At 33.9% G+C, this 13,721-nt stretch overlaps 1 protein-coding gene across 2 annotated transcripts in view; it reads right to left on the bottom strand.

The window, feature by feature from the left end:
• Positions 1-13,721, bottom strand: part of gabrg3 (gamma-aminobutyric acid type A receptor subunit gamma3) — a 201,146-nt gene that overhangs the window by 75,639 nt on the left and 111,786 nt on the right. For both annotated transcript variants that reach the window (XM_088598299.1, XM_088598307.1), the window contains exon 4: positions 4,344-4,564. In XM_088598299.1, the coding sequence (XP_088454425.1) occupies positions 4,344-4,564 (221 nt within the window). The remainder of the gene's footprint in view (positions 1-4,343; positions 4,565-13,721) is intronic.

Raw genomic sequence — 13,721 nt, 5'->3', positions numbered from 1 at the left:
ATTAGAACATGATACAGTATGTTAGCTTTATGTACTATCCTTGACTGGCTATTTAAATATTATGAATATATATATATTGCATATAATCCAATAAAAGAAACAAGGGATTTTTCTAAATACCTAAATTTGTTGTTGTGAGAGTATCTTGTGTTTGTGAGAGTATGGAACAAACTACCCCATGATGTTTTGAAGCTGATACCCTGTCTTCCTACAACCTACTGTAGATCTACAGTATGTGACAAAAAGTGCCACACATCCACAATGTGTAACACATCTCAAAATAACATCTCATCCAAAAGACAGAAAACATTATAGCATTTTAGAACATACTTTTCTAGATCTCTGACTCTAGACTCTCTGATCTCTATTTCTAATGATACAAATATAATTTACTATAATCCATCAGTGGAAACTCTGCTTTATTTCTTTTACTATGTCACTTATGTTAGCACAAACCATGCAATTCCAGCTACTGTATGTCCTGTAGTTTTCTGTTTTAGTGTAATTAATTTCAGTGTTCAACTTCACAGAAGTTAGGAAAATCCTGATCGAAAATATTTGATTTTTTTTTTACTGTTTGGAGATTATGATGCATACCTTTTTAATATTGATTATATTTAGAGAAATAAAAATAAAATAAACGAAGTAATTATGTCATAAAAATCTTAACATTAAATCTTCAGAACTGTAAAAAGAAGACATACCACCGTAGTTTCCTATTTTGACCTTAAAAAGAAATCTTAAACTCCCAATAAGAGAACTCTGATTAATATACTGTATTAATACTGTATGTCATACACACTTGCATGTGAGTATTTCATATCTAAATATTCAGATCAAAGTTTGCTTATTTTATCAGCTTCATATGAAACAATTGATTTGATTTTCTTTTTCCACACTCCCAACTCTTTCTTGATGTTCGTGTTACAACAACATTTAGAATGCAGGAATTTAGCTCTAAAGCAAAGAAGCTTTGAAAGTCGGTCATGGTACTTTAGTTCTGTGTGATGGTCAAGAAAATATGCAGATTGTGAGTATTAAAAACAATACGATAAATAGATCTAACAGATGTGAAAAAACAGCAAACATAAAATTAGAACTTTTATTTTGTATTTCTGTGTAAATCTTGTAGAAGTTACATTATTCAAAGACTTTAGAAAAATAACTTACTGTATCATCTAATTAAGTCTGAAGATGACCATGAAGTAAATTGTGCTATTTTTTTCAGCTGTAAACAGGAGGCCTAGAGCTACAATGGTAATGCTGAGATAATTTAGAACTGATGAATCTTCAAAAGATGGGTTTAATACTTAATAAAATTCTATAAAAGAATAGTACTTTGGCACACAAAAGCAAATAAGAAAGAATATTAATGGTATAACAGAAGAACACTATAAGACATCATGGTGTGTGTCACTTGTGCATATTTTATTCTAAATTAAAAGGATTCAATGCAGCTATAACACATTTACTGGATATAGTAAAATTATAGTAATATTATACTTAGTATCATTAGGCAAATTAAATGGGATAATGTGCAAGACTGGGTGGCACTGATCCAGTGGTTAGCGTTCCTGCCTCACATCACTGGGATCCTGGGATCAATTCTGGACCTGTGTTGCTATTGTTGTAACAGACAAATACAGTACGTTCTGGATCCCGAGATGAAGTTTAAAAAAATGAGTTTTATTGCAAGCAAGGAATAATAAAACCAAAGTATTGTTTGAAGTACCGGTACAAAACTTCCAGTTTATATAGCCCTTTTCTTCAGCTTCTGACGTAGCTCGTTACCATGGTAATGGGGGGAGGTCACGGTGTTCGGCCAATTCACAGACTTTGGTCACTCTTAATGGTCTGTGTTAGATTTCCTTCCCTGGGGTGGTTTCCTAGCTGGCCTCTGGAATCCTTATCAGTTATCTCCCTTTCCTGCCATAACTCTTAAGTCTGTCACTTAGAAGTCCAGTCCTCATGAAGAAAGGACTCCCCTTCTTCACCTTATATCTTTCTTCACTTTCTACGTATGTGAAGTTTGTATGTTCCCCCCATTTTTGTGTGGGTTTTCTCCCACAATCCAGAGACATACTGGTACAGTAGGTTAAATATCTTCTATAAAAATGGGCCTGGGTGTCAGTTTGTGTGTTTGTGTCTGTGTGTGCCCTGCAACAGACTGGCATCCAGAGTGTATCACACCATGCGCTCGTTGCTCGTCAGGATAGGCTCCAGTTCTCTCATGACCCTAAACTGGATGAAGTGGTTAGAAAATGGATGCTTGGATGTGCAGCACGAAAGAAAAATGTTTTACTAAATGAACAGATGATATCATTATGTATTAGAGTGAGAGAGGGTTTGAACAGTGTCCATGACCAGAGATCGGGCACTCCTTGGGTACAGTTGTTTCCAATAAGAAAAAGATGCTCTTGTACAGTATGTTGACAGCCACTCATGCAAATAAGCAAATTAAATTAACACATTAGTCTAATTTTGGAAACATCCATATTCAATTAGTTCACCACGTATATAAGTTGAGGTGTCATGAAGACTATGCTCTTCTAGAAAAAAGGGAATCATAAAAAGGAGAAGTTTGAGCTATTGTGTCAGAGTTGTTAAGTTCACAGGGATATATACTGTAATATAGCCAAATTGAGCCTGAGACACAAATAGATGGTAAATTGACATCCAAGGTGTCTGAGATGAAATGATAGGGATATTTTATGACATTCAGCAGTAATGAAAAATTGTGATAGAATTGTATCTTTAATGCCCTTTTCATAGCTTTTACAAAGAGCAAAATACAGAAATCATCAAGAACAAAATCCTTGTTCTTGAAAAAAGAGCATTTTTCATGGCCAATTAGCATGCATTACCCTATTTTGCTTCTAAATCTTTGATTTAAGAATGGCATTAAGCCATGTTTTAAAGGCTTCTAGTAATCCATTATTATGTTTAATGGCTTCCTCTTTTGGTTTTTCACACTTCATAAGATGTACAGCAGAAAAAATCTGCTGTAAAATTGTGATGCCCCTCCAAAGACCTTCATTTCTTAAAAAGAAAAATGTTTTTTTTTCCTTTGAGGAGAGGTGCACAGAAAACAAGAATGAGATTTCAGAAGGTAAGAAAGTTTTACAGTTGATCTCACACTGGAACACTCCGTCATTAATGATTAAAAAAATAAAAACATTTAATTCTGTTTCATTTCAGAAATATTCTCAATAAGCCTAAGGCCATTCATGTTCTCCTTATAAACATACTGTATAGCACTGTGGATAGTAGTATAAAGGGCTATTACAAAAAATTACAAAATTCTTTTGTTTTTATAATGTATTATCCTTTTAGCTAACATTCACAACAATTATTGCAGCAAAGGAAAAAAAAAGAAAAAATTACAATTCACTAGCTTTTCCAACAATTCCCTGGCATTTCAATCTGTAGATACAGAGGAATGAGTGCACATTTGCACCATTCACCATGTGAATGCACATTCAAATCCAAAGTAGAACTGCTTTACATCTCTAAATTAATTTCAATATGGTTTCAACAATCAATAATATGAATAAATGGTGACACTTGACTTAGAAATATGTTTGCTTTTGTTTTCCTTTTCAGAGAATCCCTGTTAGGAACCCACTTACAATATATCATAATTGTATATATATATAATATCATTTTCTACAGTGATTTATCATGATTATATTGGTAGACAAAGTATTGAACGTATTTCAAAAGAAAAACAATAATCTCATTGTAATATTATTATTGCAGTTGTTATTTTTATTAATAAGTAAAATATCATTTTAAATATAAATAGGCCTAATATTTTGATTTCAATGTCAAGCACATTGACGTAAGATTTAATTTAATATTTTTTTAAAGCTCCTCACTTGCTACCTTAGGTGGGGATTAACTGCTGTCCCATCTTAATTTGAATTCTCTTCCCCTGCTAATACCAAAAGGCTTGTTCTTGTTTGCTTCTCAACAGCTGTAATTTTTCCACATCAAGCTCTTGTTACCTTTCTCAAACCTAACTTCTGAGATAATAAAATTCTGCCTTTGGCAGATTTTATTGTAATTATAAGATCACTTTATTGGACATATACAGTACATTTTCTTGCATTAGGAATTTGTCTTTTTCACATACCCCAGCTTGCTCTCCATGAGATGCACAGACAGAGAGAAGCTTGGGGTCTGAGCACAGGGTAGGTCCTCTGCCGGCCGCGGGATTTGAACCAGCAACCTTCCAGCCCTAATTTGAGCAACCTCTTGCAAATTCCCTTAAAAATGTTTCTCTGTTTACCGCTATAAAGGTAAAGTGTGAAGCTTTAATTTAATTTGCAGAGTTGTTTTACCTCAATGTGTACAAAATTTTCCCATCATTCCATATTCTGAGGAGCTGATTGGGTGTTGTAATCCAATGGGCGTCTGCAGTTTTGGAATTTCTGAAGATGGTGTCTGGTATCCAGATAAGGCCAACCATATTGCTGTTCAAAGTCAATATTTTCATTGTACTGTTGAATCTAAGTCGGCTATCGGTCCACGTCTGAGCAAAAAAGATGTCAATTTGGTATTCCTGTAACAATAAAAATGAGACATTTGTAATATTCCATATACTCAGCAATTGTTAACAATGTCTACAAATTGTAGCAGCTAAACTAGCAATACTTGCTACAATGTTTCTGAAATACATTGCATACATCTAATATTTTCTTTCATATTTGAATGAACGTAATAATTGTACAGGTAATTACAATATAATTTACCCATAATTGAGCAAAGAATAATGTTTTGCATTATTTTTAATACTAGATTGTAACTTAGTAAGGTTGTTGGTGCCAAAATTAAATTAAATCCAAAGCAGACTTAAGATAATAATAAGAATACATGTTATAATGTAAAAACCGTCAGCATGATAAATTAGAAAAACTGTGGCTTCCGCAAATGCAGATACTGTACAGTACATACTGTAAGTTTATAACAGATACACAAGATTCTTCGTCCAACAGATACATACAGTATTCTTGAGCAGAAGGTCAAACTTCGACAATTCGTCTGTGTTTACAGTAGTAGCACATGGATACACATAATGGTTTCCTGTTACACATTTATGCATCCCTACATTTTGATACATTCACATTTATTTTATGCAGTGCTAAATGCAATTTTTAACTACATACAGTGCGACTTGGTGCTAGCTTTCAATTTTAAACATCCCTGCTTTTAACGATAGTCGTAACTAAACTTACAAGTTTAATGTTACTACTGACAAAGTCAAGGTACCTCCTTCCCAATGTTGGATTATCAATGTCTATTTCTCTAGCTTTTTATTTGCAGAAACCGATATCAACATACTGTATCCCTAAGCAATCATATCTATTGCATACAGTACAATTATTTTATTTCTCATACAACTCAATGATGTACATCCAGGTGGAAAACATGAAAATGACTCTTAGTATTTAAACAGGAAATTAACATTTCCATGTGTGATTCAGGGAATTGCACATACAGTAGTTTCTTATCAGGCCTTACATCTGATAACCCACTTGTTTTACTGTCTTTACTAAGCCTGTGTAAAGGTAATGCCATTCCTAGATATACAGTACCAGTGACTAAATGCTTATCATATAAAATGCATTAAGTTACACTTAGATTTTTTAAACTAAAAATCTTAGAATTATTTAATTTTGCTGGGGTGAACTAAAATATTGACTCATTTTCACTCTCTGGTAGGCAGGGAAGGCATAATACAGTCTACACTATATATTTTTAACTAAATATAGAACATTGTAGAGCTTTATACACTTTACTTCCAAGGTAAGTATGAAAAGTAGGATACTTGGAGTGCCTGTATTTAAGAAATGATCATATCAGGCCATCACCAATTATATCTTAAAACCAGTTTGGATGACAAACCTCTGAAAAAGCAATTACAAAAACAAGCATATTTTACCACAAAACCAGAGCTTAATTTGAAATTTACATCTAACCTCATGATTTATAAGTGCAAATAATTATTTTGGGCACATTCAGAGAAATCTGCACAAGAACCTTTTACAGTAGGTCATTCTGTAGATATTGCTTATTCAAATATTTGTCTGTCCATTATCCCACATGTGTTTAGATTTAATTAAAAAATAGGTGAATAAATGAACAGACTTTTTAAGCACAAAAAGTTACTAAGGCTGCATTCATTTTAAGACAAATAAAGTTCTTAATGGAAAACAAAAATGAAAATCAAGTGAATGTCATACAGTATGTCGTAGTTACATTTACTGCAAAGGAACAAGTGAAGGCTTACTCCATGCTTAAAAGATAAGAAAGGAAACACAATGTTTCGGCTGTGCAGCCATCTTTGGGTGGCTCGAAGAAGGCTCCACTCAAGCTACCTACTTGAGTTATATTTACTGTACAGTTTCCCTTAAACTAAAGCCTGCATTACCACTTGGGACACTATCAAATATAAATCCAAACTGAATGCACCAGCAAGGTAAAAACAAAATGGATCTGCATCGATGTTTAAATAAATAGGACTCCCGGAATCAATAATTTTCTGAATGTGTTTTTAAAATGCCTACATATAGTAGATAACATATACTGACAGGCATTCAAAATGTAGCTATTTAATATTAGAACCAATAATGTGTTACATCTCTCTGTATACAGTATGTATGTTATTTGCTCTTATTTTTCTTCTGCTTTCATTATTGCTTCCCATAAAGACAAAATGGCCCAGAGGTGAATGTCCAGTGGGAAAAACTCCATGCTTTTTCCATCTGACACATGTGATAAACTCTTATAGCATGGTAAACACACACCTAAATAGAGACAGCAACAAATAATCACTCTTATTTTGCATGATTCTCCATCCTCTCCATCCTCAATATTCTCAGCCGACAATATTTAAACATGTACAGTATCACTCCTTTATCTGTTCTTACAACTCTGCGAAAGACACAATAGAATGATATTTCTTGACTGTTTTTTGAAATGTACAGTACCATCTGGAGCCTTTATTTTATTTTGCTTTATTACCATAAACTAATGATAAGTCAGGAGGCTTTTATAGTTTGATCTCTTTGAACTCTGGCTATTGTTTCTAAAAGTAAAAATAATTTCACATTTGATTTCTAATTTATTTCACAATAATTTCTTTCAGTAGCAAGAATGTACATGAGCCATGTACCCAAATGTTTTTTTTTCTTCATTTTTTTAAGGACAAAGCCTTGGTGGAATCTGCTACATGACCATAAAATAAGAAAGCAATTTAGTCAAGCAGGCTTTAAAATAAGGTGATAAACCCTTGTATTGAAGAAGGAAGACTGAATTGGGTCTATTGTTTCAATTACATTGATTTGTGAGTAAGAATCTTAGTAGGTCACTAGGGAAAATGGTTGCTTTTGCATCAGATCTTCCTAAGCCTAAGACTTAAAGTGAATGAAGTCTGAAACACGTTATTACAGCAGAATTGCCATTGTAAAGGTTGGATATATCTTCAATTGCACCAGCAAAGTTTATTCCTAGCAAGACTACTACAGACTCACTCTCTTTAAATGAAATATTTGTAGGAAGAAACAAGACTTGACTTGATTGCTTCTTCAAGAAGAGTAGTTCAGAAGAACATTATAAGACAGATGGAGAGTCTTGGAAGCTTCTCAAATTCATAGCTAGAGAACCTACAAAAACATTTTATAACATACACACACAATAATTAGCACAAAGCATCCTGTTGCAGGAATGCAACCTCTTTTGTGCTATGCATTGTGAAACTCCCAGTATTGTAGACTCTTTAAGCAAAAGTACTTTGTTAGGTCTCCTTCTCATTGAACTTTCATGAACTAAAGCCAGATTTATTTCATTCTTGTATCTGGGCCAAGAAGTCTATGCAGGGCTTGTGGGCCTTTTAATATAACTGTCTTATCAGGCTTAAACTCCCTGCACTCTGAACCATAGATCCCCCGTAGAATTATATGAGTGTCTAAATCAGCTTCTCAAAGGTGCCGTGGTCTTTAAAAGTAAAGATATATTTGCTAGGCAACCCCCGTGATGAGCATAGTCAGATAAATCATTTTCTGTTCCTTAAACACATTCATCTTCTGAATAGCTTACACTTCTCAGTGCCATTGAATCATGGCAGCTTCACAGTTACTAGTGTCATCTCAAGGTGCCCAAGCTTCTGGCTGTCTAACTTCAACCTGGCTTTCCATTGGTCGTCCCTGCATCACAGTCAGCAGTTTAGTGATCATGGTGCTGTTGGGGCTTAAGTGTTTTTCTCTTCTTATTCCTGCTTGGCGGTTCTATACCTTATCCATAATAAAGAATTCTCGCTAACTTAGAGAAATGAAAGAACCAGACAGAGTCTGACTGAAACATGAAAGCAGTCTGTACTGAGACAAAAGCAGCTTGATGGCCGAAGGTGAAGAAGCGGTTATCTTCTATGCTTTCAAAAATATTACAAGACTGAAAGATCTGCTTACCAGCCACTTGGATTTATATCTTTAGTTCCTGAAAATTGTAACATGAATGCAAATAAAGTAGCATTATGAATCATAAATTAGATGTCAGAGAAACCTAAACATTTTGACAGTGAAATGAGGATCTCTGAAAAAAATGTCATAATGCTTTGCACCAATGAGAGCATAATAAAACCTGACAGTCCAATTTATTGAACAGGCTTTTTGTATCACATCTTTAAATGAACATGATTTACTAAAGCGTAAATGAGTTAAAATACATTTGATTATAAAAATATGTCATCATTGAAAATAGCATTTGTTTTATTCTTCACATACAGTATACAATACAGGTTAACAAAATATTGAGCACTTAAAGGGTGTGTTTATTGTAAGTGGATTTGATGCTTATTATTGCTTTAAACAAGCATAATCAAAATTTATCAGAACATACAAATGGTGTTTTTGGGCCCCATGAAATGCTCCGATCAACTAATTGCTAAAAACAAAATGAACAAGATGGGCTGATTGGCATGCCTTTGTCGTCAAATTTTCAAATAGTCAAATAGTTTTACACATAGTCCACAAGAACTTCTGAATGCAAAATTCATTTTCTACCAAACTCTAAATGCTGTCTATGAGATTCATTTTTGTTTCACCTTTATTTTTAATGACTAATAAATCATAAGAAATAATAACTTTACTTATTTTTCTAACTACTTTTATCTTTTGGCTATTCCTTAGTTAATAGCATATATTTGATTGTTTTTTTCTAACCCTAATTTTCACAGGGGAAGGGGTTATTCATCATTGGAAACAGCTTGTGTTACAGCGCAATTTAGAGTTACAGGTACAGTAAATGTCCACAGTAAAAAATTAAAATTGCTGACCATACTCAGAGCACATTAGATGTAATTTGAAAGTGTATTGCCCAGAGCTGCAAGTGGTATGCAAGCATAATGCAGAAAACTTTAACTCTCTATTGCATCACTTAATTAATTTAAACAGCTTATCGTACACATTGCAGTGAACTGGTTGAAGTTGCCCCCTCAATATATCTGTCTGCAGACAGAGACAAATGTGACTTTCTTTTGCAAAAAAAAACAATTAAATAACTTAGCCAGCGGGTATCAAAGCCAGCCATTAAATTTTTACTTTGACTCACTTGAACATGATTGTTCAGAGGTATAGTACTGTCAAATACCCTCAAAATTTCGATTAGATTTTATTTGATTGAGAAATTTCACAATAAGGTAATCAATCGGCAACAAACCTTGTATTTCAGGTCCTATCTAACTTTTTTAATGCAATATTAATGAAGTAAATTGCCTTTTTTAACTAATGATTAGAAAATGAAAATATCACAACGCATTTTGGAATTAATCAGACGATAAATATTTTTTTCACTGCCATAATCCTGTTTCCTCTTGAGAAACTGACACACAACCTAATGCGAACACAACCACTTTTTCCTGAGCTGTTTTTTTTTAAGTTCAGGAACTGGATTGAAAATAGGGGTCTGAAATGAATGGTTTACACGAATTCAGGAATCCATGCTACCTCATCTGGCTGGCTTATTATACAAATCCTACAATATGCTTGAACATATGTTTCAGATTCTTACTTTCAGTAATCAACACAGATTTTTATGAGTGACAGAAGGCATCCTCTAAGTGGAAAATTACAATGAAAAAAAGAACTTTCATTGAATGTCAGCATTTTGCAAAAGTTCAATTCATTATTACACGCTGTTAAATATGTTTAACATACTGTACTCACTATGTACAGGTGTATTAAAGGGTCTCAGGACAGATCTAGTACAGTACACTTAATGGCAATTTTGCATGGATTATATGTTGCATGGATTGCTTCTGTGTAAAGATATAAATCCCTTTAGGCCAAATAATTTATTTTATAGGACTGAAGTGTTTTGATTAATCCATATTTCAGCTTTGAGAAACTCTCCTCTACCATGTTTAGTCCATGACAAACAAACTGCTCTCTGCAACAGTTTATCACTAATTAACCAAGCTGGGTATGGATGCTTTATGCACATTTTATACTGTATATACAGTATGCTAAAAGAGTGTAATCTTGTATTATGCAGAACTGACTACTAGACAAGAATAGTCACCAGAAAATAGATCCATTAATATATAGGTGCTCAACATGATATACGTAGGAATACATGAACAGGCATGTTTTTACCATCTTCAAATTTAACAGTCCAGATAGCACAAACGTTTATCATTTGAACAAAAAAATTACCTTATCAGTCTACAAAACTAGAACATAAGATGATCACAGGATTTTGTGCAACTCAAACAAGAAAACCTTCACTTAATGTTTCACTTCTTATAACACATACAGTATAGCATTCTCAGATGTTACAGTATGTCTTGAAACGTTTCACTGGCTGTGGCATATTCAACCTTTTCACCTTTTTTAGCATATATAATTGAATTAAATTATACTGAACAGTTAAATATATAAGCTTCTCAACCATAGAGGATCTTAAAACCTACACTTTGCTATTTAGTTTATATTTTGTAATATCTCATATTTCCTTAACATTAGGCCAAACTATTACTGTATTTGTGATTTGGCTTGGAAATTCAATTATGTAATACTTGTAGAAACTTAAGCTAAATTATACAGTTGTGGTGGCTGACCTTAGCGTAAGCCCTATGCTCTGTATTCCTGTATAGAAATTTTGTATATAGCGTATAAGACAAAACACAACATATTTAGAGAAATATAGATTATTCTGACAGCTTCATCATTTTGCATTTTGTCACAAGCAATTCATCATCCCTATCTCTTACACTGTTTTCTACAAAGAGTGTACATTATGGTATAGATAGATACTTTATTGATCCCGTGAGGGAAATTGCAGTGCAACAGCAGCTTAACACAGACAACACAGCAACAGTGTAACGAATGACACAATAATAATAATACAATACAATCAGTACAGTGAGAAGTGCACTAAGAAGAGTTACTCACAGTCCAGAACACACAAAGAACAAACCAGAACAGATCAGTTCACAAAAGTTGTATTGCACAATATAAATATAAATGTATTGCACAAGTCCCTGGCATATACTGCACAAAAACGGTTGTAAACGGGAAAAAGAAGAAGAACAGATGTAGCAGTTTACTGTTCAGTCCAGAAACAGGTCGCTGTCAATGTTGCCTCTGCCCAGATGCAAAGTGGATGCGTTGTACAGTCTTATGGCAGAAGGCAAGAATGACATCCTGTAGCACTCCCTGTCGCACCGTGGATTGATCAGTCTATTGCTGAATGTGCTCTTCATTTCTACAAGCATGTCATAGAGGGGATGGGAGACGTTGTCCATGATATCTGTAGTTAAAGTTCACATATACAGTGATTGCAGAATTTCATCAATGTTCACTGTGGTGACTAAAGCCTTGGGTTCACCATATCATTTTAAAGTGATATGTATTATATTTCCAAAATCTAAAGCAATAAGTAGTCCCCAACCCTGCCATTGACAGGTGTTTTATGAGGAGATGTAGAAAGAAACCACTGTTAACAGTATATTCTCTGAAGATCTACTGTGAGCAATTTGTTTTGTCTTCTAAAAAGAGTTGCAACAACAAAATGTTGTTAAAAAGAGTTAAGAATTCATGACTATTGAATTTTGATCATATTACACTTTCTATTCATTAGTGGAAAAATAATATAATGACTTCTTATCAAGTATGAGAAGAGTCCTATCCAGTGGTAGTTTAAGTGTTACACTTTTATCCATCCATCCATCCATTTTCTAACCACTTTATCCAATACAGAGTCACAGAGAAGCTTCAGCCTATCCAGGCAAGCACTGGGCACAAGGCAGGATACATCCTGAATGGGATGCCAGTCCATCACAGGGCACACACAGACACAAACACTCACAAACCAGGGTCAAATTTCATAGAAGCCAAATAACCTTCTGCACCTGCATGTGTTTAGACTGTGGGATGAAATGTCCAAACGTCTTGCAGATAGCACCATAGGGATTGAACCCACGATATTTCTAAATACAGTATTTATGAAATGGAAAATTACAGTATATCTATGCACCATTGCAAAAAATAATCTAAGAAAGTAAAATCAAAACATGAAAGCCATTATGACAGTTAAGATTTATTACACTTACTATATTCTTAAAGACCTCTATTTCAGTTTGATAGTTTATCTCAGCTATATACTGTAAAATAAAATGACACAAAGGTATATTGTATTGAAAGAACCGGGTTCTTTCTGCATGATTAAAGAATCTAAACATTATGTGTCTTATTTTTAATGAGATTTTCAGATGCACAGGTAACGGTTCCCTGAACCTTTTCCTAAAATACAGTATGGTTCCTGCTGATTCATTTATCAGACCCAGGCTCTCCTTTGAAATCCATGACCCCACCAATTATGCAAGGGGAGCATAATGACTGTCTTGTTCCATTTATTTTCACAAGAAAATAAATAAAACTGTTGTGCTAATGTACTGTATAGTATACATACTATTCAAACGGCCTGGAGATAGAATGTTTTTTTGAGAATCACATATACCGTATTCCCTTAATCTGTATAAACTTTAAGTTAAATAAAACATTTTTAAAAGATACTGTGCAATACATCACAAAGAGTGGTTTTCAGATTCGAAGATTAATTTGTTCCATAAGCAGCCCAAAGGAGTTGACTGCACAGTAAAAGAACTGCCTTCTGATGAGATAGGCCTGGGCATCTCCACTTTTGGTAAATGACATAAGGCTCATTTGGACAATAGTTGTTATTGAGCCCACTAATGCCTCCTGGACTCTGTTTTTTCAGTTTGTACTTTGACATGTATGTCATGTGTGTACCATAATATTCCTTAACACCTTTTCATGGGGATTAGTTGTCACAATTTTATTCCAGTGGGATGTAGACATAGAATTGAACTCAGTCTAATGAATCCCCAAAAGGATACATGATTAAGTGTTATGAGACTGCTTATTCCCAGGGATAAGCCCTGCAAAAGTTAACAGAATCTGTATTCACTTACAGAATGTACTGCATGGACAATAAATATACAGTATAACATTATATATTTATGTAATGGTATATTTGTTGTGCACTTACAGCATAGATACACACTGATGTACAGTAAAAGATACTATTTTATTGCTGCTGTTCTAATTAATTGCTACTAGAAGTAGTGCTTGCCTTTTGTCACAAAATGGCCGAGTGGTGGCCAAAGCAGGTCCTTTTCCCCAAATTATGGCACCACCATA

This window comes from Lepisosteus platostomus, chromosome 2 (genome assembly GCF_059453375.1).
Source record: "Lepisosteus platostomus isolate fLepPlt1 chromosome 2, fLepPlt1.hap1, whole genome shotgun sequence".
Taxonomy (NCBI): Eukaryota; Metazoa; Chordata; class Actinopteri; order Semionotiformes; family Lepisosteidae; genus Lepisosteus; species Lepisosteus platostomus.
This window is presented reverse-complemented; position numbering and strand designations above follow the sequence as displayed.